At 39.6% G+C, this 25,858-nt stretch overlaps 1 protein-coding gene across 6 annotated transcripts in view; it reads left to right on the top strand.

Moving 5' to 3' along the window:
• The window catches only part of ATP8A1 (ATPase phospholipid transporting 8A1), a 219,902-nt gene that overhangs the window by 167,070 nt on the left and 26,974 nt on the right, over positions 1 to 25,858 (top strand). For all 6 annotated transcript variants that reach the window (XM_036076975.2, XM_036076977.2, XM_036076978.2 and 3 more), the window contains 8 exons: positions 402 to 585; positions 691 to 801; positions 7,273 to 7,347; positions 7,452 to 7,574; positions 10,826 to 10,904; positions 15,128 to 15,189; positions 17,595 to 17,651; positions 18,564 to 18,671. In XM_036076975.2, the coding sequence (XP_035932868.1) occupies positions 402 to 585; positions 691 to 801; positions 7,273 to 7,347; positions 7,452 to 7,574; positions 10,826 to 10,904; positions 15,128 to 15,189; positions 17,595 to 17,651; positions 18,564 to 18,671 (799 nt within the window). The remainder of the gene's footprint in view (positions 1 to 401; positions 586 to 690; positions 802 to 7,272; positions 7,348 to 7,451; positions 7,575 to 10,825; positions 10,905 to 15,127; positions 15,190 to 17,594; positions 17,652 to 18,563; positions 18,672 to 25,858) is intronic.

Genomic DNA, 25,858 nt, shown 5'->3' with positions numbered 1-25,858 from the left:
TTAAACTACCATTCAACAGCCTTTCTGACCTTTTTCATTCACAAGTGAAGAATCTGAAATTTCGATGTTATTTGTTAGGAAGTAATGGAATTTCTAAACTCCAGTGTTATTTCTTTAACAAATTAATGCAACCATTCTGGTAAAATAGCATTTAACACGGCATTGTGGCTTCTACCTATCACCTAGAGGTTTGCGTCTTAGACTTGACTTTTTCCTTAAAGTGGCAGCCAGGTTAAGAGAGACCTGAGCGTTTGCGAACCTAAGACTTTTCCATAATGGTATTTCACAGAACTCTTCTTTTGGATCTTCTGCTTCTTTTCTCCTTCAAGACAATGACATTTCAAAATTCCTTTTTTTTTTTTTCAGAAAGCAGAGGTAATTGATAATTTGTTCTATTTAAGGGTTTCTCCTCTTCAAAAATCTGAAGTTGTTGAGATGGTTAAGAAACAAGTCAAAGTCATAACGCTTGCAATTGGTGATGGAGCGAACGACGTCAGCATGATACAGACGGCCCACGTTGGTGTCGGGATAAGTGGCAATGAAGGTCTCCAGGCAGCTAATTCTTCCGATTACTCCATAGCCCAGGTAAAGCAGCCTTTCTGCAGAACACAGCGTGAGTCCTCAGCTGACAGTATGAAGAGAAAAATACTAGTTCTTTTCTGTACTAATTCTTCTCTACTTTTATTTTAGTTCAAGTACTTGAAGAATTTATTGATGGTACATGGTGCCTGGAACTATAACAGAGTCTCCAAGTGCATTTTGTACTGCTTCTACAAGAATATAGTCCTCTATATTATTGAGGTAATCGCAGGTTAAGCTTAAAATCTTTGTCAGGTGCATATATATTTAAAGAAAAGTTCTCATTGTTTTAGTGAATCCTTCACTTGCCCACTTTTTATAACTTCCAAACGTGTTGAAGTCTGTTGGCCATAGAGAATGATGAATGTTTAAATTTTCTGGCTAAAAATGTTACATTGTTTTGGTAAGATATGTTGAATTAGGATTAATGAAGTAATGTTTTCAGTTTTTAAGAGACTACAGACTGGGGCACCTGAGTGGCTCAGTTGGTTAAGTGTCTACCTTCAGCTCAGGTCATGATCCCGGGGTCCTGGGATCAAGCCCAGAATCCGGCTCCCTGCTCAGCAGGGAGCCTGCTTCTCCCTCTGCCCCTCCCCGAAGTTGTGCTCTCTCTCTCTTTCTCTCTCTCTCTCTGTCAAATAAGTAAATAAAAGGTTTTATTAATTTGAAAGAGAGAGAAAGCATGAGCATGTGGGGAGAGGGAGAAGCAGGCTCTCCGCTGAGCAGGGACCGCCCCCCCCCAAGGTGGGGCTCGATCCCGGGACTCTGGGATCATGACCTGAGCCAAAGATGGATGCCTAACCGGCTGAGCCACCCAGGCACCCAATAAATAAAATCTTTAAAAAAAAAAAAAAAAAAAGAGCACAAACTTCATAGCCTTTTTTATAAAGCTCAAGATCATACTAGAGAAAGCAGTACACTGTTTAAGGATACACACATGGAGAACTATTTAAAAAGAAACTAAGGGAATGACAGACATAAAATTGAGGGTAGCAATTCTAAGGGGTAGAATCAGGAAGGATACACACATAGTTTTGCTCGTATTGGTCATCTCATAGTTCTTACTGTGTTTCACGCTTACTTATATACAAGTATGCCTTGCTATCCAGACCAGTTTGGCTTCTGAGTTGGTTGGTAGGTAGCGAGAGTTCAGATAATGAGGAATTTGTCTAAAAATTATCAGAACATTCAGTTCCTATGTCTGGATGGCAACAAATTTCTATATTCCTTTTCTGGTACCATATAGAACATTATTACTAAAATTAAAACTTAACCCAGGTCAAGAATGTCACCTCTAAAAGGAGGCATTCTGGGTTTTTTTAAGATTCTTATTTTTATTTATTTGACAGCGAGAAAGAGCACAAGCACAAGCAGGGGGAGGGGCAGAGGGAGAAGCAGGGTCCCTGCTGAACAGGGAGCCCAATGTGGGGCTCGATCCCAGGACCCTGGGATCATGACCTGAGCCGAAGGCAGATGCTCAATCGAGTGAGCCACCCAGGTGCCCTGGCATTCTGTTTTATAAACATTTTTGCAGCACCTGCTGGGTGCCAGACACCAGGCTTAGTTCAGCAATGACAAAGTAAATCAAGCATGGTTCCTGTCCTCCAGGAGCTTGCCAATAGAATATAATGTAGGCCATATGTGTCATTTTAAATTTTCTAGGAACCACATTAAAAACAAGTAAAAATTAAAGCCCGGTTTAATTTTAAAATGACATTTTCTTTATCTTAGTATATTTAGAATTATCATTTCAACCTGTAATCACTTTAACAAAATTATGAATGCAATGTATCTTACACTAACAGCACATCTCAATTTGGACTAATCACATTTCAGGTGTTCAGGAGCCCTATGTAGCCCATGGCTACCATACTGGACAGCACAACACTTGTGGATAAATTGAACTAGATGATTAACCAGGACATGATAGAGAAATTATTTACCTTTTTTTTTTTTAAACATATAGCCATTTTATCATCAGAAGCTGTATTTGTAATACTTAAACTCTAGTAGGTGTTATCAGTTTCTTGCTCTCCTTGCTGCTCCACACAGCATGGGGATAAGGGCCCCGTAGCTTGTTAAGAAAACCCTCCGTCTTCCACTCCTGTCTGGGGACCTGCCCACACCCTCGTAAACCTGCCCAGGGCTCCCTCACACACGTCTGCTTATGCCACCCTGCCCTCTAATCTGCTGTTTCTACACATCTGTCAGGAGAGACACAACTAACCATTTGCTGTATGGAAAGACTATCTCGTACTTTACACTAGAGAAGTAACACTATAAACAAAGAAAAAATCCGTGGATTTCACATTTACGCTACTGATGGTTAGTTGGGAGCTGCTGTCTGTTTCGTTCAGCCGTTCTTTATGCCTCTGTCAGAATGCTTATCTCCTTATTAAAATGTTGACTGAGCATAGTTCTTACGAGACAAGCTAGGAAAATTTGAAACTTAATTTCTAAGTATGCAGGCAGTTTCATTTATTGGTCCACGAAAATGCTATAATTAGGTTACAACCCATTAGGTAAAATAATCAAGTACTTGGAGACATAAACAGGATAATCCATGAGTTTATTGTTCATTACTGCTGAATTTTATCTGGAATAGTCTGTGTTTTGAAGCAAAATGCACTTCTAAAATAGCTTATAAGGTCCAAAAACAGATACATTCTTTGTTGTATGTGTAAATTTGTGGTTCTTTTCTAAAATAATAATTTTTGATTCCCAATCCCCTCTCTAGTTTTTCTTAATTGTATTTTCTTCTCATCCCAAACATTGATATTCAAAAGAGTATCAGTTTGTACAGTTATTTACAAATACGTTCGAAGATACCAGGAGTTTAAAGCCACTGACAGCAATAAATCTGCTTTAAAAAATTTAATTTTATGAAATGAAATGAGTGCGCAACTTGTTGCTTTTTAAAAACCTAGATTATTTGACAATCAACAATGAAGTGGGCAAAACTTATGTACTAATGGGGGAAATAAAATACATTAAACTCACATGAAAGACTAAAACTGCACGCTCTGTTTCAGATCCAGAGTTATGTGATTTGTGGTAGATTAGCCCTAAATTTCACTTGGCTTTGAATTTAAAGCCTCTTCGTGAGATATTTAGCACTGATCAAATTCTTTACGCATGGAAAAGGAAGTAGGTCCTAAACTCTACAGGAAATCTCATTTTTAAGGTATTTTTCTTTTAGCACTTTATAAAAATATATTTTGAATATAATTCAACTGTCTTGGACAGGAATTGACCTTTTAAATCAATTCCCAGATACCCAACGTTTGCCAGCTAAAACAAGTTCTGCAGATGTTAATGGCTCATGTCATTCCCATGAGTGAATAGACAGAGAACACATCCCTGGGTGTCTCTAGTGAGGACAACTGCCAGTCTCGAATCTCTCCTTTCAGTTTTTTGTGCTGATCAGGCGTGGGAGCAGAGGACTCATTGACTGTTTGTAAGCTGCTGTTTAACATGCAGAAATGCTCCATGAGGAAAATGTCTGTGAAGCTTTAACTGCCACGCCTCTGCCGGGACGTGGAACTCAGAAAATAATACCGGGAGAGGCAGGTCTGAAGTTTCTTTGCTAATAAAGGAATGGCCTGGAATGCTACGGGTTTCATAGATTATCGGCAACAAGTGCTTTTCCCATTGCTCTAGCCGGCAGGAACGTCACTATCTAGCTCCTCCATTGCCATAAATTACAGCCAAACACGCACACACAGACTTGGCAGGTGCAGGATAAAATCCTTACTTGTGGTGGCCGCCCAGCAGCAGCCCTAGGTGTTCATTGAAATCACTGGCTCTTTTCTAAAGGGATTTTTTTCCTCTGAAATAATCTGACTCCTTCCTAGCAAAATAGGACCTTTTCTTTTCAAATGATTGGTCTCATCCAGGTTTTCTGCTAAGATCCCAAAACAGTGTAGTGTTTCTAAGTTCCAGAAGCTTTGATTAAAGTCAAAGAGGTGATACTTTCCGAGCACATTGTGCTGGGATATGGATTTCTTGTGAATTTAAATAATCTCCATACCTCCCCAGAAAGACTGGTATTTTCTTTCTGCATCCATGGTTCTGGTTGAGTCAAAGGAGGGACTTTTATGTGCTTATAGTCATTTAGGTGTTGTTTCATTTAGTACAGGCTATGTTTCTAATATTAGAAATATTTTTAGAATATTAGAAATCTAATATTAGAAATCTTTTAACTACAAATCAGACTAGCTTGAAATCAGCCTTTTTGTAGACTTCTTCACTATCAAAGACCTTCTCTTTCTCCTTTAAAATATGTAAACTTGAATGCCAAAATATTTGTATAAAGGTGTAGGGTACTATATTGAAGGATTCTGTTCACAAAGCTAAGAGACCATTCACATTTACAAATGTTTACTCACACACAAATTTAACATAATTTTCTCATTGGATAGCATTGATGATTGCAGGTACATTTATGACTATAAACTTTAGAACCAAGTCCTATCCATTAGATAATTTGGTATGCATCTTTTTTTCCGACCAACAGTGATTGGACCACGTCTTCATAGACTAATGAGGCCATACTTTGTGTTTAAAAATTCCACATATTTCCATCATACTCTAAGATATCTCGAAGAGGTTCTTAGTGTGTATTGCTGCAATAAGTCACAGTCCCTTTCAGGGAGAATATTACTATCACCCGGAGTATCACAAATATGTATTTACATAATCCACATCTGAAAAAGGTCAAATGTGAAAACACAATAGAGAGCATTAAAGCCCGTCTTGTCACCTTGTGTCTACTTACGCTTAAAAAAAAAAAGTCAGCAGCACCACTCTAAGGAATAAACCTAACTTCATATAAACATGCTAAGTTCTTTCAAAGCTTGCACAAATGAATGACCTGGCTCCTAGTCTAGGGCAAATGTTCAGTTTTTTTTCTGTAAATAGATGGAGCAAAGCAAGCAAGAATTTCAGATTTGACTCTGATTCCTATGCTTCTGTTATTGTTGTTGGTAATGTGTGTTACAACCCTAACACAATTTGGACTTATTTTTCATGTGCTGTGCTGCTTTGTTTTCTTTTCCATCTCATGAAGCAGACACTCGTTTCTATATATGTTCAATCATTCCTTTCCACTATAAAAAGGAAAAAGATCAATGTGGGTACAGAAGCTCTTCATAGGGAGGCCAGCCTGGGTACATATTGATAAATGGTGAATTTGTAGCAATTCATGCTTCCATAATGAGGTTAAATGAAACGTGAAGTGTAGCAAAGTCCCTGCAACTCTGATTCAAAAATTCACTTGACTGGCATGTCAAGACTGCTTTTCTGCAACAGGTTTTGTTGTTGTTTTGCTTTGGTTTTGTGTATGTGTTTACGTAATCTCCTTGCCAGGCTAGACTTTTTACTCTTCCAAATCAACTTGATTTTTAATTACATTTTAGGTCTGCTTTTCTAAAAGCAATCTATGTATTATTGACTTCCTAATATTCACTTTAATTTTCCGTTTGTCTTAAACATGTTAGAGAAAGTTTTTTTTATATTGCCTTTCATTTTGTATCCAAAGTTAAGGCTGCTGTTTTTAAGAAGAACATTATGCTTTATTACATGAAGATTTATGCTTAATCAAGGCATAAATTCAAGTGACCAAGTATTTTTAATATATAAATTCAAATTTCACTTTCAGATGGCTATAATTATCAAGAAATATTTAAAAAGTTTATAAACTTTAACCCATTCATTCTACTTCTAAGAATTTATCCTTAAAAAGGGGGGGCCACAAGAAAATTTTTGGAGGTGATGGATAATGTATATTACCTTCATTATGGTGACAGTTTCACCAGTGTACACATATGTCCAAACTTAGCAAATTGTATACATTAACTGTGTGCAGTCTTTTGTATACCAATTATACCTTAATAAAGCTTTTATTTACAAAAAAATAATCCATCCTTAGAAAATAGAGATGTATAGGATTTCTGTACAAGAATATTTTGTTCAGAATTATGTATAATGGCAAAAACTGAAAGCAAACTAAATATCCCAAAATAGTTATAGTCACTCTATAGAGGATATACATCTACTAGTTTCATTTTAAGGGATATGTAACAACTTAAGAAAATGTATTTTATATAATGTTCAGCAGGAAAGGAGCACGACAGGACACTACATACAGTAAGTTTCCAGTAAGGTAACTTTGTGAGTGTATGTAAATGACCGACATGAATGTAGCCAACACAGAAGAAAACTGTGATTATATTATTAGGGGAAATCATTTCATTTTCTAAACAAATGTGTTATTTTATATAATCAAAACAACAGTTTATCTCTTTACCAAGGGATATTTATCTCTTTAATTACCAAGATATATTTCTCTCTTTAATTACCAAGAGATAAATATTTTAAAAAGGAATTAAAGCTCTAAAAATATAAGGACAAAATATATTCCCTAAACTGCCTTTTAGGAAATAAGGTTATATTTAATTTTTTAAATGTATGATTGCCTATTAATATTCGTTTTTGACTGAAACTAATTCTGACTTAAATAACAAATACCTTCAAATTAGAAAGCAAAACAAAGAAATGCCATTTTCAAGAAAGTTGTGAAAATCCTATGTTAATACTGCTGTTATGCAGCAGTGGAGTTTTTGGATTCTAAGCAATGCATTTATGTTTTTTTTGTGTTCTAATTTGGGGGGTTTGGGGTTGTTTTCTTCCTAGATCTGGTTTGCCTTTGTTAATGGCTTTTCTGGACAGATCCTCTTTGAGAGATGGTGTATAGGTCTTTATAATGTGGTAAGTTTAAGACATTTGATTATTCCTGTTTTATTAAATACTTTGAGATAAAGGTTCACCCTGCATTAGGCTGCTTGGAGTAATGACCAGTGTGTGCCCTTTAGATGTTTACAGCAATGCCTCCTTTAACTCTCGGAATATTTGAGAGATCATGCAGAAAAGAGAATATGTTGAAGTATCCTGAATTATACAAAACATCTCAGAATGCCCTGGACTTCAACACCAAGGTAGGACACACTGGCCTGGCATGTTTGGGGTGGGCAGTGGGACTCGCTTCACTGTTTTAATTCCGTGGGGCATCTGGTCTTCCAAAGCCATGGAAACAAACTCTGGGGTTCTGAGTGTGGCAAGTCATCTTTCCCAAAGGTTCTGATGTGGACTCAGAAGGGTTTTTATTTGTTTGTTTTCTTATAAAATTAATGCATAACCACAGTTCACTAGGATTTGCCAGGCAGCAGTAAATTGGGTCTGAAAGACAGACACGAGTGTCCTTTTGGCCCTCAGACTTTCTATCTTTGCAGTGTTGTGGGGAAAGTCTCACTCCTCGCAGGGGTCAGTCATCCAGGACCCACAGGGTCTGTCTTTACATGTGTAAAGTTGTGGGGGGGCGGGGAGGGGCATATATCATTCTTTGTTAATTTTCTGTTTTGCCAAATCACTTTGACCCTATTAGAATATTAGATTGCGTTATAATCTCTGGTCAGTAACTCATTTAGTTATAATACTCAGTATTTCCAAGCCATAAAATTTTAAATACAAGATAAAATATCTAACATTTTATCTAAAATCACATTCTAAGTTTATATCCTACATAACACATCACGGACTATTTGTCATCCCTTGGGGTCCGTGGTATTCATTCATCCCAACAAAAAAAAAATCTCATTTTCCTCCAAGTTTAGATTCTGAAGTCTTTCCAATGGCATTTGTTAGTCATTCAGGTTTCTGTTCAGAGAGAAAAAATGTTTAATTTTATACCAGGCAAGGCAGATGCCATTTTGAAACTATAATAAAAGCAACAAATATAATACACCTTCACAGAACTATTCCCATCTAATATAGTGCATATTTATTAGTGTGTCTCTAATAATCAGATGTAATCAGTGCTTCGAATTTAGGACCGTTAATGTAGGATATTTTTAATGTTTATTAATTTGCAAAGCTCTCAAATGATGTTTATTCTCAGTATACCAAGAGAATAAAGCAGACAGGTGCTTCAGCTCCTCGAAGCTGTAAATGACAGTGCCAAGTTGATAGCCAGGATGTTATTCGTCTTCTGAGACGAGGTCTTCCTGAACTCACTGTGCATGCGTGTCCAGGTGTGCACACACAACTTGTTGGCATTGTTTTAAATAACTGAACTTGGTTAATTAAAAAAAAAAAAAAAAAAAGCTGAGACGTGTCTTAGACCATTGGTTCTGAGAAGTATTTTTAATGGTCTCTTAAAACAATTAGTAGTTACAGTATGCAATATCTATGCTTTTATTTTTTAATGTTTTATTTTGGGATTTTTTTTTTGAAATTTATCTATGATGTCCAGTTTGTATTAAATATCACCACCTTGCTGTAATGTTTTTTGTTATCTGTGGTGGGTATTTCCAAGGAATGGTAAGACACAGGACAGATACAGGACTGTGAACTCTTGTTTTTCTGAAAAGGTGATTTGAGAGCTGAGAAAGTTCCAGGCCTACTGGCATACTAACAGTAATTCTCACTGACCTGGACAGTTGTATCAACCTCAGCCACAAGTATCCAGTCTACCATAGCTCAGGCTCCACGATGCTCTCTCAAGAATTAACTTCCCAGCCACAAACTTCGCCATGGTACTCTTGCTTATAAACATAAATCGATCCTCACAGAATTATCCAAAGCCATTCCTGGAAAGTCACATCTTTTCATACCCTTTGCGCATGGCAACTTGAACAGTCTTGCAGCCAAGGAAAACGCAGTCTGTAGTTTTAATGTGGAAGCATCATTCCTTGTGTCCTTTGCTGTTCTTTTGTTGTTTACAAAGTATTTCATTATCTGCAGAGCCCATGCATTTTGAAAAGTCATCAGATCAGCTCAAATGGATTTTGCAACTCTTCTGTCCTTTGAATATTTATACATAAGTTGCTAACCATTTTTTTATAGCGTATGTGGATTTTCTAATGATTTCTATGAAAAATCTTTGATTAAATCCCTTCTAAGTGTTTTAAAATTCAGGGACAAATGGCGACAAAATGCAGAGTTGTATACACAGCAGTCGCTGTGGGTCCCCAGTGTAGGAGCATTGTTGCCCTGAATGATGATGATTACGTTTGTTATGGTAAAAAGGGTCGGAGGTTCTGAGGTCCTGACAGGGGTTAAAGGATTAGCATGTGACAATAAGTATCGGTCAGGAAAATGGAAAAGTAGAACTAATTTTTCTTGCACCCACCTGTGCTTTCTGTCAAATAAAAACTTGTGGTAATGACATAGTGAGGAGAAGAGACAAAGGTTAATGAGTAACACAAGTTCAAATGTGTAACGTATTGGAGCGTAAATTGGATCATACAATCCAGTGTGGCTGGGTGAACTAACAAAGGAGATTGAGATCACGGTGGAAAATTTTGGGAGGCAGGCAACTTAATTTCTGTTGTTTGAACAGCTTAAAACTATTAATACATGCCAATTTTATTTAGCGTAAGTTTTGCTTGCAAGAAGCACTTTTAAATGACAAAACTGCAACTCTTCAAAGGGTCATAGGAATTCTAAACAGGTTTTCTATAACTTAATCTTTCACATCCTTGCTACAAAGAAAGTACCAGGGATACATGCTTCCTTGCTCTTAAAATACAATAGATATAGAAAAGTAATAACTATTCAATGATGTTATAATTGTAGGAAGTTCGATGTTGACAGGTGTTAAAAATTGTGGAAGCCTTTTGCAAATTCAGTAATAGCGACAGTGCTTTAAGGAATTACACGACTTAAATGGTATACCTGTTATTTTTGGTATGTAGTGTGTGTGTCTATGTGTGTGTGTGGAGAGGTGGGGGGAGAGAAAGAGAGAATGCATTATATTCTCACCATTGAAAAATGTACCCTTTTACTGCACATGGGAAAGAGAAAGTAGGGATTTCACCAAATTACAGTCTTTTCAAAAATCTGTTCTTCGAGAATTATGACAATAGTCCCACCTAAAGAATTGCAGCACCTACATTTCTTTTAAATATTATTTTCTTTTTCAGGCAGAAATTTAAACTTTTAATACTCGGTTTTTAAAAAGCAGAAAAAATTTTCAGTGAAGCTGAAAAAACATTTTGAGAAACATAAAAATAAATAAATGACCCATGAAGGTCTAAGAGGCAGAAAGTGTCTGTCAGTTCTATTAATTCACAGTGGTGGCCCGACAGAAACACGTTTTGTGAATCTAGCTCACAGATAAAAAGAAAGGTCAGAGTTCACAGAGCTAGTTTATCGCAAATGGTTCTCATGGATTTTTGTTTTCCCTCAGGTTTTCTGGGTTCATTGTTTAAATGGCCTCTTCCACTCAGTTATTCTGTTTTGGTTTCCACTAAAAGCCCTTCAGTATGGTAAGTAGAAAGGATATGAATGCTAAGAGATGACTTTTTATGGTTTTAGAAAAATAACTCATTGTCAATATAGGTTAAAAATTATAGCAGATTTTCATTTTATGCTGTTTTCCTTAACCTAAAATACATGCATCCAAAAGCTGTACACACTTTAAAGATTTTTATTATTCCTTTGGGAGCAAAGTGATTTAATATATGCAAAGCCTTTCTTCTCTACTTCTCATGTTTTCCAAACTTGCAGAGAGTTAAATTTTAGGACTCTTTTTTCCCCCTCTGTTGATGTATAGTTTGAAGACAACAGGCTAATATTTTATGTAGTCCATTTATTATACCTTTGAGGCTTGCAGCAAGCTCTTTATACTGAACCTGATCAGAAATGTTTGTTTTCAAGTATACGTGAGCTGATGTTTTGAATGAGATTTTTTCATATGTTTTTATGTTCATCTTGGAATGGAAGCTTTTCCTCAGCTTGTTTTGAGGGAGTAATTTTATTCTGTCAGTTTGGAGAGAGGGGAGCATGGTGAATTTCCTATGCCCGTAAAAATGATGAAGTAGCCACTCGACAAAAGAGATTTCCTGGGATGCTGTGTCCCCCAAGCAGACCTTACCCTGAGATCCCCAGGAAGGCAGCCGGCCGCTCCGGGCCTCTGCTCCCAAACGACAGGAAATAAAAACATGACACATACTCCATCGGAGGATCTGTCTGTCTTTTAGAAGCACAGGCCTTACCTGGCCAGTTGGGCATTAAAGACTGCCCACAGAAGAACGTCCTGTCCACCCCTCCTTGCCCACCTGCAGTCTGTTCTCCACAGGCAAGGTGGTCCTTGCAAAACGTAAACCAGAGCAGGCGCCTCTCTCCGTCAAGTTTAGAACAAAATGCACAGCACTCACTGTAGTTAATCCTTCCACCTGAGGGAGCTCCACCATGTCCCCCCCACCCTACCCCCCACCCCACCCCCGTATCACCTCCCCCCATCACCATGCTCCATCCAGCCTGCTACTTGCCTACACTTCTTCCCTCCTCCCCCTCTAGTCCAGCTGGCTCTCCCCCCCACTCCCTCAGGCCTATGCTCCCAGAGAGCCACCAACACCGCCCTCCTCTGCTCCCATTGCTTCCCCTCATTATCCTTCATCTTCTCTAGGGTATCTTCACCAATCAGGGTGTGATATATTTGCTCATTTTTTATTGTCTCTCTCCCCTGTTAGAATCAAAGCTCCCAAAGAGCAGAGAATGGTCAGTGTAGCTCACGGTTGTATTTGCAGGGCTTAGAACAGTGCCTAGCTAGTCGCCAGCACTCAGGAATCTGTCAGGGCCTGCAGGGGGTGAGTGTTACAGGGAGGGCAGGGCCCTTCATGTCCTAATCAGAGATTTTCATCTCATTTCTTTATTAATTTCTCTGCGGGTACACGGCATACTTCTCATGTTCTAAGCCATGGAAATGAGTGGTAAGAAAATCCAACTAAACTACAGCCTATTGACTCTGGTAGGCCAGGAGAACCACAATGGATTTTTTTTTTTTTTTTGAGATATAATTCACATGCCATAAAATTCACCCTTTTAAATTGTACAGTTCAGTGGGTTTTTCTTAGTATATTCAGAGAATTGTACAAATTCACCATGATCCAAGGCCAGAACATTTCCATCACCCCATAAAGAAACCACACACCCATTAGCAATTACTCCCCATTGCTCCTCACCCGAGTCCCCGACAACCACTAATTGTTGTCTGTGGATTTGCCTGTTCTGGACATTTCATAAGAATGGAATCATGGAATATGCGGCCTTGGTCCATTCATGTTGCAGCATGAATCAGTACTTCACTCATTCTTGTGGATGAATGATATTCCTTGTATGGATTCCTTGTATGGATTTACCACATTTTGGTTATCCCCACATCTGTTGATGGACAGTTAGATTGTTTCCACTCTTTGAAGCCACGGGATATTGTATAATATAGGGGCTTAGACAATTTCTCTAGGTAAAGTTTATTTTCAAATTGCAAAATCAATATAGGTATGAAAGACTAGGCATGTCCATCTCTTGCTATTTCAACATTCTAAAATAGAAAAAGGAAATTTAATATCAAAAGTATCTCAAGCCAAATAACGCGTAAAATGCCTTCACAAGTGACAGGGTTTGAAAGGAATTCCCAAGTAACTCCAGCTCCTGGAGAGCCGATCCTAGGGCTCTCTTGGCCTTTGTCTGGGAGACTGCCCAAGCCTGCCCCCTTCAGCGGAGGCAGTTCATGAATGGTGCCGCCTGGAGAACCCAGATCTAGCCAAGTCCAGGGCACACGTGCTTTCTCTTCTTAAGACATGAATGGCGTATGGCATAAATTACATTTTAACCTTCTAATGTTGAGGGGTTTGTTGGGGTTTTGCCTTGTTTTTAACTTTTTTTTTTTTAAAGATTTTATTTATTTATTTGAGAGAGAGAGAGAGAGAGAGAAACAGCATGAGAGGGGAGAGGGTCAGAGGGAGAAGCAGGCTCCCTGCCGAGCCAGGAGCCCGACACGGGACTCGATCCTGGGACTCCGGGATCATGACCTGAGCCGAAGGCAGTCGCTTAACCGACTGAGCCACCCAGGCGCCCGCCTTGTTTTTAACTTTTAAATAAGGAGAGGTTTGGGGGTCTTTTGGGCTTTTGAAAGGATGGGGTACACAAGAAATATAAGAGTATATGAAAGTGCAGCTGAATATGCGTTAATTCACTCGCTTCGGCGGTTCCCAAACTACAGCCTGTAGACCCCTTTATAAACACCCATGATGACCTATTTGGGGTACCTGATGTCAAAATTTCAAAATTTTTGTAGTATTATCCAGACATTATTTTTCTTTTTCACGCAAGGGTGGGTAAAACTGCTGGTACCTTAGCACAAATAGTGGTTCCACTATACTAGTGGGCATGATATTCTTCCCTGCCATGCACCCACATTAAGGAAACAACAACCAAAGCCAGTCTCACTTAAGAATGCCCTCGAAGAAGCTGTAAAACTAAGACATTTATTACATCTTGAAACCTGGTGCACAGCTCATTAATATTCTGTGTGACACAATGAGAAGTGAGCAGAAAGCCCTTCTGCACTCCAGTGAGAGTCATACCAGGCGGGATGCCCTGAGGACCATTCGAGTTGTGAGGTGCACCAGCTGCTTTCATGAGGTTACAGAATCCTGCATGAGTTGAAGATCCACCCAAAGCATCAGGGGAGCCATTGGCTTTAATGTAATAGAGTACTGTAAGTTTACGATACAATTTCAGGTTCCACACTGTAACTAACCCCTAAGAAACCACTTGTCGAGTTTTGATGTAGTATCAAAGAATATCCACACTCATGAGAAAAGATTATTAAAACACTCCTCTCCGTGAAGCTGAATTTCCCTCATATATTTCAACCAGAATATGAGAATCCAGCTGCCTTCTCTTGAACAAGACATTAAAGAGATTATAAAAATATAAAACAAGACCAATTTTCTCACTAACCTTTTTTGTTTGGGGAAATATTATTTATAAAATCTGTATAAAATATGTATGGGGTTTCTTACTATTATTCCATGGTGCCAATGTTTTAATTATTCAGTTATTTTTAATTTTTTATTTGTTTTTAATCAGTAGTCATGATTTTTGTTAGCTACCATGCCCTTCATCTAAACCCACAGTTGTTAGTCATTGTTGGATAACAAAATACTTTAAAATATCTGCCTAAATTCAGCCAAACCTTCCAAGAGCCATATGCCTGGAACCATATTGGTGCTCTTCAGTCTTCTGTGGTTTGCATTTATGAATCCCTTTTGGTCTGATGCCAACAACTTCATTGAGAGAAAGCAAGAAGGCTCCCTAAGATTCTCATCTATGTTGTTAACAAAGTTCTTTGTTAAGGTTCAGGATGTTTTCTCCTGTCTTCAATGCCTGTAGAATTAGGCTTTCCTTGAACAATTAGTTTGATTTTTTTTTTCCACCTCATGGATCCTGAGGATTGGTTAACAAGTCAAGTTTCCTCCTTCATGTTGGCTATTGGAAAATTGTTTTTAATTTGTGACCCACATTTATAACAACTTTGTGAAACTTCTTATAATTTTTTTTAATTAGCCTAGTTTGATTCCGTGGTGTGACACTTGGTTCCCCTTCTTTTGTTCAACAATTATAAATTGATTTATCTTTGAAAGAATTCTGAAAGGATCTCTTTGATTTCCATTTCTAATAAGCCTCTCTTCTTGTCATGCAGGTAATGTATTTGGAAATGGGAAAACCTCCGATTATCTGCTGTTGGGAAACTTTGTTTACACGGTGAGTACAGAGCATTTGCCTAGTTTGTATATAAAATCAAATCCTTTCATACGTGCTCATTTTATTGTCAAATTTAACTGTGTGCATTTCTGAACATAGGGTTGTTTGCACTTCCCTTTAAAAATGAAATAAGATGTTTTGACTATTAAGAGATTATTTTATGTTGGGTTATTAATAAATATGTCACTTAGGCTCACTGACTTGATAGGACTTTGGTTGCTATTATTTTCAGTATCCCCTCTTTCCTCTTAGCTCCCCTCCATTTCCCCTTTTTTTCTTCCTTGTCTCTTTTTCTTCATTTTTATTTTACTGCCCTTGTTAATTTTTTTTTTTTTGCTTTCCTGAATTTATGGCAAATATTTTCATACTGTTCTTGGGTGTTTAACCAGTAATGATTCTAGAGTCTCATGAGAACTAAAATGGGAGAAAAATCACTCCTTGGGGACATTCCATTCACACAAGGCATGGAACCCGCTGTGTTAAGTCACTATGCAAACACTTACAGAGGACACACACATGAGTACAAGCCCGTTCCTGCCATAAAGGGCCAAAAAATGTTTTAAAACCACTTTTCCCTTAGAAAAAAAGCACTACTTGGATGCTAACGCCTGAAGTCACGTAGCTGGTGTCTGGTAAGCTTACTACACCCTTTGACACTGAATTCTCAGGCTGATGTTCCTTCTTCTAATTCTGTGTCCCCCGAACGAGGGCCGTGTGCTGCTCCAAATACTAAGCAGCTGTCAGCGTGGCTGACTCAGGTGGGAGAAAAAACATAACACGATGTTTAAATATCAAGTGTTTAAGTTACTGAATGATGATAAGCCATTGAAGCCATGAAGTAACAGAGGGATGAAGTTATTTTCTGGAGGTCTCCTCTCCATTGACATCAACCCACGGAAGTAGTAACAGGAAGGAAAAATATGTTTGGAGGGCTGGTGACTTGGTCTCCTACAACATGAGTGTAAAACAGAAATAAGTACTCAATAGAGTCAGTTTAGAAATTAATCCGAGGATAGAGCAGGGATCTCTCTCAGGGACGCATTGAGATACTCAGGTCTCAGGAGGGTTTTTCTTCAATTTTATGTGAAACTATGTCTCTTAGTTTTGAACTTTTTATATAGCTCATTAACGAGTACTTACATTTTCATAGGAGTTTTACTTCTACAGATATTAATCCTAAATCACCATCAGAGATCTTGCTGAGAAGGCCCAAATGCCTCACCTGAGCCTGACTTTCTGACCCCGTGGGGAAGGCGCTAATGCTCTTTGCAAACCTGAACATATAGGCCAGCTTCTCACTTCCACCACTGCAAACTACTGGAAGTGTCCAGAATTCCGTTGACTACTAACAGTATTTAAAATTTTATTTTTAGGGCACCTGGGTGGCTCAGGTGGTTAAGCGACTGCCTTCGGCTCAGGTCATGACCCTGGAGTCCCAGAATTGAGTCCCACATCGGGCTCCCTGCTTAGTGGGGAGTCTGCTTCTCCCTCTGACCCTCCCCCCCTTGTGCTCTCTCTCTCTCTCTCATTCTCTTTCTCTCTCAAATAAATAAAAATCTTTAAAAATTTTTTTTAATTTTTTTATTTTTAATTATACATAGCTAATAACAGATTACAGTGCTATGCCCTCTTCTTGGTGTTTTATACTACCTGCCCTCTGAGGCAGGTGGTCTTTATCAGGCCCAGTTTACAGATGAAGGAGCTGAGACACAGATGTCAAGTCACTTGCCTTGTTCCTTAACCAAAACACCTAATAAATGGTGGAGCCTTGAGCACGAATAGTCTGACTCCAGGGCAAGTCCAGTTAACCCTTATGCCACCCTCTGCAAAACCCAGGGCTGTTCATTAAACCTAGTTCCCTTACTTCAGAATTAATAGCAGGGTCAGTGATGATAATGGGTGTGTACATCCTGGAGGGTATGTACAAGCTTTTATATCCTGATCTGGAGGGTTGTAAGTAAGTCAAGTTACAGAGTAAGTGTTTAGATTTCTAAATATCCAGTTATATTACTTTTAGAAGTTATCTTGAAAATTCGGAAAGTAGGGACTTTAAGTTTCACAGATGATGTACAATTAAAGCAAGCTTGAAAATCCAAGTTACTGCAGACATATATTCATCGTTCACAAGTGAATCCACACAAGCCTCGTGGATAGACGTGTGCAGGGGAGGAGAGCGGCAGTGGGATGCTGCTCATGGGCCCTCCTGACCGGTCACGGCCGTCATGGGCAGGCACCCGGCTCATTCACCTGTGTCTTTGCTTGGTGGACATACAAGGCAAGCTGTGAATAATTGACCAGTCCCACAGTCTCATTCACAGTGTAATGCCTGGTCTTTATAAACCTCCTTTTAACCATTTGAACTAACACATTTATGAGATAAAATAACATTTTCCATTCTGTTTTAGTTTGTGGTGATAACCGTGTGTTTGAAAGCTGGATTGGAGACCTCATATTGGACATGGGTAAGAGCATCTCTAACCACAACTGAGGCATGTCACATTTACTTATGTGTTATCACGAACATCGCTGTTCTTCATTCTAACTTTTGTATCCCTGTACCCTCGTTCCACCGGTTGTTAATCATGAGGGGTCTTGGGTGGACGGGGAAGAACTGGGAATTCTAGTTTGTCTAGTTTGGAAACAGTGAGTAAAAAAAAAAACTCACCTAAGTTTATTGACCACAGGATTTTCAGATCCTTTAATATATTATTGTGAATATCCCAGGAAGGAGAGAGGCTTCCAAACCTGACTAAGAATCTTTTCTTGGTAGAGTGTGTCACAAGACGCGTTCTGCCAAAAACCCATTGGAAAATGATATGAAAACTGGAGATATAAGCAAAAGATTTGTCCTCGGACATTTGTAAATATCCAGTCTGGATAAAACAAGTGCCATTTTAGAATGTTAGTTTTGAAGTAGAGAGACCCAAGAAACAAAAGGAAATGAAAGTTTGATGTGCAGGGGAAAGATGGGCCCAAGAAACCTGGATTGGACGGTCACTGACACACGTATTCTCACAGGGGTCTCGCCTCTCCCAGAGAGAACGTACAGAGCAGAAATAAAGGAGGTTAAAGATGGTAGCGGAGAAAGAAAGAGGAGAGTCAGGGGAGAGAGACCCCCAAAGGAGGTAGAGAGGGAACAGTTATAAATGCCAGTACCACAAACATCCTAGCGGTTGGGGAAGACATTAGCATCAGCGCTGATGAAAGATCCAGTTAAAACACACATACATCATTATTTAGAAATTCCTGTAGAGAATATTTTATGGATGAAGTAAAAAATTAATATGGGCACTTACAGAAGCTTCATTAGTGTGTGTGTGTGTGTGTACTCAGTCTCCCTAAAAGTCTGTGACTCACATTCCCTTCCTTCACAGTTCAGCCACATAGCGATTTGGGGCAGCATCGTGCTCTGGGTGGTGTTTTTTGGCATCTACTCATCTCTGTGGCCTGCCGTTCCGATGGCCCCCGATATGTCAGGAGAGGTAATGTGTCCTAATAACTCATGACTCAACAAATCTGAAAAATTGGTATTCATTAATGAGCCTTAATCATTCGGCTTGGATTTATATTAAAACAGTATTTGACCATTTAAAAGCTATTTTTAAATACCACAGTTGCAAGTGATAAATCTTGAGAGAGAATATTTTACACTTGGACATTTTACTTAAATCTGACTTATCCTTTCAAAAGCATAGCAAAAACCATAAAATATGGTCGTCAGGGGCTTGAATCATGTTAAGAATCTCCATATATAAGGTGCCATTTTAAAATTAGACTGTAAATCAACAAATACATTTTGGAGAAGAGATTCGGGGAAATGGCGAGCTTATGTCTTTGGGACAGTCTATCATTTCTTCTGTTATCTCTTATTCTAAAGAAAAGTCTACTGTCACTGGATCAAATGCACTTTTTTAGCGTCGTCTTAAATGATACCGGTTTGGTTTTCATTTTGAACGAGTTAGGGCATCTGACGTTTTGGCCTTATCACAGTCCATTTTCAATCCTGTCTTTCAGTTTCTTGTTACACTGGTAGGAATTGAGTTATTAGGTGTTCATGGGGGAGTGTCACAAGATCTCCTTTCCTTCAGAAGAGATTCCAGCAGTAGGAGGGTTTATGATTTCAATTGCAGGAAATTTGACATAAAATGTATAAAAGAAAATGTGGAAAACATTTCAGGATTTCCTGTGACCTCACAGTAACTTGCAAATCAAGGAAATGTGAGCTGCGTTACAGTACACTGTTGTCCTGCAACCCCAGGAAAGCCTTCCAGGGGTTTCCATGGATTTGTTGCAACCCTAAGTACTGCCTGAGTACCTTTCACTTTTGACAGTCTGGTTTATAGATCATTTCCATGAAATTTTATCTGACAGCATCCTGCTTTTTATAAATTAGCAGAATGCAGACACATTTTCAAAAAATTCTGTGGTTAAATTTATTAGAGAGAGGCATTATATACTATTACAGCGAAACCAGACATATCAAGGAGCAAGGACTTCCTTCCACCAAAAGTGAAGGGCGCTTTTGAAACATGTACTGTGAACTCGAGAAGATTTACAGCATGTATTCTGAGGAAAACAGAGAGAAAGCTATGAATGCACCTCCTCCTTACCTTGGTTTGAGCCCTTTTTCCCTGAAGAAATAAAATCGAAGACCATATGTGTCTGAAGATGCCACTTGGAAAATCAATTCTATTCTTTGTGCCTATTTGATGTGCTCTGTCTGATTGGACCTGCTTTTCCCTGAGGTTAATTTCAATTTAATATCATTTTCACTAGACCTCATTTTATCTCATTTCTTAATGTTTTAGCTTCAAAACGCAGGACACGAAAGATGTTGAGATTCAGAGAGTTTAAGCAACTATAACCAACAGCTTTGATGACAAGAACAGAGTTTTTGACCACCTACTTCTAGAACAAGTGTGAAGTTTGATTGGCTTCTTGCCAACCAAATATAATTCTACCCTTGCCTGTAGAATTCCTGGTATTACCCAAACGCAAAACTTAATATCATCTCTTGGGACTTGCGGTGATGCCGTGTTTAATTCAAAGTGAAATGAATGTCAGTACTCCATCACGTTTCTGTTCACTTCATATACAGTGGGAAGTGCTAACAGGGGTTCTTTTTCTTGTTATTTTATTACTACTGATTCTTTGAATATAATGTTTAAGTAGCTGGGGCTCCATTGAAAATATGAAGAATGGATTATTTTACCTGTAGCCTTGACTAGCTTGTCCAAAGTGTAAGTCTGTTGAATGTGTTCAAAGAAAATACTTTAAATTTATATAGTACTTAGTGCTTACAAAGCATTTCGATGTATGTGTATGTGTGCAAATGAGCCTCACAACAACTCCCAAGAAAGGGTTTAACAAGTATGCCACTCAGATTTTCAGAGATAGATAGTCTACATTTACTGTTTCCTGGGCCTAGGGTAATAGATCCCAGGAAATATTTGTAGCAATACTCAATTTTTGAACATTTTTATTATGTGTAGAGTGTCACTAGTTCTATAATCCAGTTAATCGCAGAAAGAAGTAGCTACCCTTAGGTTTACATTTTTCTAAGCTTGAAATTCTATATTTCAATCAAGAGTATAGCCAGATACAGGGGCACTTGGGCAGCTCAGTGTGGGTTGAGCGGCTGACTCTTGGTTTCGGCTCAGGTCATCATCTCAGGGTCCTGGGCTCGAGCCCCATGCCAGGCTCCACACTCAGGACAAGTCTGCTTGTCCCTCTCCCTCGGCCCCTCTCCCTGCTCACGCGCGCTCTCTCAAATAAGTAAATCTTTTTTTAAAAAAAGAGTATAGCCAGATACATACATACGTTCATATATACAAACATGCGAATATATGAAAATTTCATTTCATGTACCAATATTTATATCTGTGTGTGTGTATAAAATGGGCCAGCCATCTTGAATAAAATTTACTTACTCATCTGTTAACTTTCATAGCAAAATGCTATTATATATTACATATATTACTGAGTGTTACATATAGTAATATATTACTATAAATAATATCGGTGTCAGTAGAAATATTAGCCTTCCTCAACTTGACATGTTTTATGTAATCCACATAATGAAACATGGCCCAGGGCAGCCCCCAGGATTTAAGGCTACTCCACAGGATTTGTGCTGTGGTGTGTAGTAACTTTCTCTCACAACCACTGCTGAGTCTCAGTGTCTGATCCCAACTCTGTACCCTAGGACTCCGGTTCCTTCCTGTATTAATGTGGCAGCAACTCCTCCTAAAACAAAACAATTAATTAAATACGGATGTATGTTTTAGTTGCCTAAAAGCTTAATAAGGGCCTACAGGATAGAACAGAATTATTAGAGATGGAGTAAGACTGAAAACAGCAACCGTGCTCCCCCATCCTGGTTCAGGTGGTATTTTGGAGGGCGATACACTGTGTGGCATCAACAAGACAGAGAAGTTCTTCAAAAAGGCAACCAAGATCTGGGAGAAATAATACCACCATTCATACCTAATGTGTATTAAACACCGTATCCCGGGAACTTCTCTAAGTACTTTATATGCAGTCGTTCATTCAATTCACCAACTATTTGTTGACATTCTTCAATGTGTTAGGCACTGTTCTAGACACTGTGGGTTCATTAGTGAATAAAATAGACAAAAACTCGTGTACTTCTCAGCCTACTTTTCTAGTGGAAGAAGACAAAATAATTAAGTGAAATATATAGACAGATAGAAGTATATAAAGAAAATTACAGCAGGCAAGGGGGACCAAGAGCCAAGCTTTCAAGTCATGCTCCGCACACAGCCTTGTGGCTTTTACTTCTGGTCAGATCAAGAGCCATTGGAGGGACTTGAGAGGGAGGTGTTAGGATCTGACTTAGGTTTTCAGGGCAGGACCATGGCTGTCGTGGTATAAACATACATTTAAGAGGTTATCCCAGTAACCCAAACGAGAGATAATGGTGGCATGGGCCAGGCGGACGGCACTGGTGGAAGTGGGCAGATTCTGAATCCCCCTTAAAAGTTGAGCAGATAGGATTTGCCTGCAACCTGGATGGGCGGCGGGAGAGGAAAAGAATACAAGGCAGACCCCATCGCGTCGTCCGTGAACTTCGTCAGGATGTGCTTGTCCTCAATTCAGTGGATCCTCACAGCAAACTTGTTATTATAACCAGTTTACAGATGAGAAAACAGACACAGAGAAGACGCAGAGGTCGAATTCGGCTCAAATAGAGCATCTTTCTAACATCTAGAGAGCCAATAGGTCGTGATGTCTAGTGGCAGAACAGGATGCTGGGCTCATTTAACCACCCGTTTCTGTGCCTGGTGGCCACTGGTAACCCTTCGGCAGAATCTATCATCTGCACCTCCAAGGCTGCCTTCCAGCTCCTAAGATTCAGATCTCTGTGCGCTTCTCTTCACTCTGTTCCCTCCCGAGGAACATCTGAAGTGTCGCAAGGGCACAGACTGTTTTGCTCTAGTTAACGGGATCTCAGGATGCCAACTGTACACAAATCAGGCCACTTACAGGTACAGGCCTCATGCTTCTATATTCAGCTGGACGCATATTCACACATAGGTCAGGATTTTCTCGTCCTTTCCAGTTTACATTCTTAGTTCATCTTTGCAGCCCCATCTGAAGACAGAGCGATTTCTCTCAACGTGTTCAAAGAAAATCCTTGCAACACTGAGAGGGGACCGTAAGGGAACCAACATTAATTGTGCACACACCATGTTCTCCAGGCACTGTGTGTGATTTCCAGCGTTCCGTGTTTTATTTAAATCCATATGATAAACCTTTGTGGTAGGCAAAGTGAGAGCAAGTGGCCGGAGAATTCATCCCAGGTCTTCTTTTCAAATCCATTGGTTTCCTCTAACATCCTAAGGATCTAAATATCTTCTCTTTGGGGCCCTTGCTATTCTTTACCCCCAGGTGGGAAATTGTTTTTTTTCTTTCCTTCCTGCAGTCCATCGATGTCCCTGATTTAGCTGCTATTCCCCGGATACCCACAGCCCTGATCAGTTTCCCTAAGTGAGCCAGGTACAGACACGTTCCCATCTCTTTTCAGAAGCACCCAGCTTTTTAATTCCCCCTTTTCAACACCTGCGTAACTCCCTAACATATTTATAGAAATTCCATCTCATTCCATATCTTGGCTGCTTGTCTCTTCTTAACAGCAATATTAGGGTAGATAATACCCAGCTCATTAAAAAACTACTTATGAAAATGAAAACCCAATCATCCCATTATCATTGGGGAATGCCCAGTTTCCACTCGGATAATAATAGGGCCTCATTTTCTGAAGGCCAGTCACCAGTATAGCACGTTCCTCGCCTTCGCTGCGAGCATTCACTACAACACGGTGAATTGCACATTTCGCAGGCACAGAGTGCTTACACACTGTTCTCAAGGTCACACAGCTTGTGAGTGAGCTGAGACTGGATCCCAGAGTCTGTGCCCTCAACCTCCTTATACACTGTCCTCTGTGCCTTCTACATTTCTTCTCTTCCTTTTCTCATCCCTCTCCACAGAGGCGTTTCCTCCCAGCCTCGTCGGCCTTAAAGATGTGAGATGCATTTTTCGTGTCAGTGGCACCCATCGAAGTACTTGCATCCAGTTGGTACACTAAGCAGCCTGTTGTCTCTACGAATTATTTCTATCGTCAGCCATCCTCAGGAGCTAGACTCATTTCCCACTGATCGAGGGTTCTTCTCACACCAGCGTTTCTTTCCCCCTTACTTCAGCACATTCTGCGTGCACGAAGTTCCAAAAATCTGTTCCCCAAGTATCTCAGAGTTGAATGCAGTCTTCAGTGACTGCAGCTACAGCCAGATTGGGTGGCTCTCAGTTGGTGGGCAGGGTGTTGCCATTTGGGAACATTCCTTCCTATAGCTTTGCACTTTGTTTCCATTACAGTAATTCTGCATCTCTGTCCAGAATGACGACTCCATGATAATGATTAACAAGTATCCCAGTAACAGGAATTATTGACATATTTAACTGTTACGAGGGAATGCTGACGTGGGGGGAGGGGTGGGCAGTGGATTATACAAAGGTGTGGAACATGCAACAATAAGAAATTACTGAAGAGAGGAAAAAGAAAAAGAAAACAGTGCGACAGGCTTGGCTGCGACTTTAAATATGTCGCTGTCTTCCTCTCATAAATATGGTTGTGATTTAAGAGAAGGACTTTTTTTTTTTTTTTCAGACCTGACTTGTGTTTTTTCACACCAGTACAACAATTTATGGGGTAAGGTAGACCCTGGGGAGAAGTGCTATGTTATATAAACATTTGCTAGCCTGCTTTTCTGACTTGTCTAGATGATGTTACTGGGTTTGGTTTGGTTTTTTTTTAATTTCCAGAAGAAAATATTTTAACCAGTATGATTAGTACACCAGATTAAAAACTAAAAAGCAAGCTACATACATCAAGGATCATTTCATATCACGATTAATACCAGAAGCTTAGTATCGGCAAAACTTTTAAATTTATCATGGCTTTGCAGACATGCCCTGCAAAGTGCTCCGAAGCACCATCTGGTTCTGCTCTCCCTGGCCTAAGGGATCTATAAAACTACCGAAGGAAATTGAAGTTAAGGAACAAGCATGTGTTTTACAGAATTTCAGATCTCTTGACTGAGGTTTGTAAAGTCTCTCTGAAAAACAATAAAAATCTTTGTTGAACTCTTTGGTGTCACCCCTGTAGGAAAGGCATTAATAAACTACATTAGTGATACGATTTTCCTAAATTGTGCCATTGCCCACCTGACCAACACAATAAATTACGTATGAGGAGTTTCCTGGTTAAAATAGTCTTTATTCATCTATCAACTTTTAATCACCTAGATAGCTTGTAGTAATTTATTGGTCACAAGACCAGCCCTGGCCGACGGGGTGGGGCAGTGCTATGATACAACGGAGTTTCATCCAAGATGACTGTGCTTAGCCAAGTAGCCTAGAAGGAACAGCGACCCTGAAGTCTGTCAGATGTTTTTCAACGAGCCAACAGTTGGGAGCCCATCCAGCAAAACACGCTGTTGGTTGACAGGCCTCATGCCCCTGACCGTAAATGAGACAGGCCAGACTTTCACGGTGCTGAAGACCGGTGGCTGCATGGCCACTTCCAGGCCCGTTCTGTAAAGAGAAGCCTGTAAAAACACTAAGAAACAGGGGCGCCTGGGTGGCTCAGTCTGTTAAGCGTCTGCCTTTGGCTCAGGTCATGATCCCAGGGTCCTGGGATCGAGCCCCATGTCGGGCTCCCTGCTCAGCGGGGAGCCTGCTTCTCCCTCTGCCTGCTGCTCCCCCTGCTTGTGCTCTCTCTCTCTCTCTCTCTCTCAAATAAATAAAATCTTAAAAAAAAAAAAAAAACCACTAAGAAGCAGAGAGAGATGTGGATATGACAACTGTAATGGCAAATCAGGACATTTTAAAGTTGTAGCTGTCTTTAGAGTCGGTGTGAGAGCTGGCTCTCTGTAAACACAGCAGCTTTAACGACAGCGCAGAGCAAACACATACTGAGTGTCTAACATATGCCAGGCTCGGTGTTGGGCGGTAGAGGATGCAGAGATGAATGGAATCAGTCCTTGCCCTTAAGGATCTCATTGCTGAAGATGGGATGCTGATGTCATAAACGTAAGAGGTGATCGGGCGGACCCGAAGTGCCATGGCCGCGAGCAAACCATAGGAAATT

Source organism: Halichoerus grypus, chromosome 3, assembly GCF_964656455.1.
Source record: "Halichoerus grypus chromosome 3, mHalGry1.hap1.1, whole genome shotgun sequence".
Lineage (NCBI taxonomy): Eukaryota > Metazoa > Chordata > Mammalia > Carnivora > Phocidae > Halichoerus > Halichoerus grypus.
This window is presented reverse-complemented; position numbering and strand designations above follow the sequence as displayed.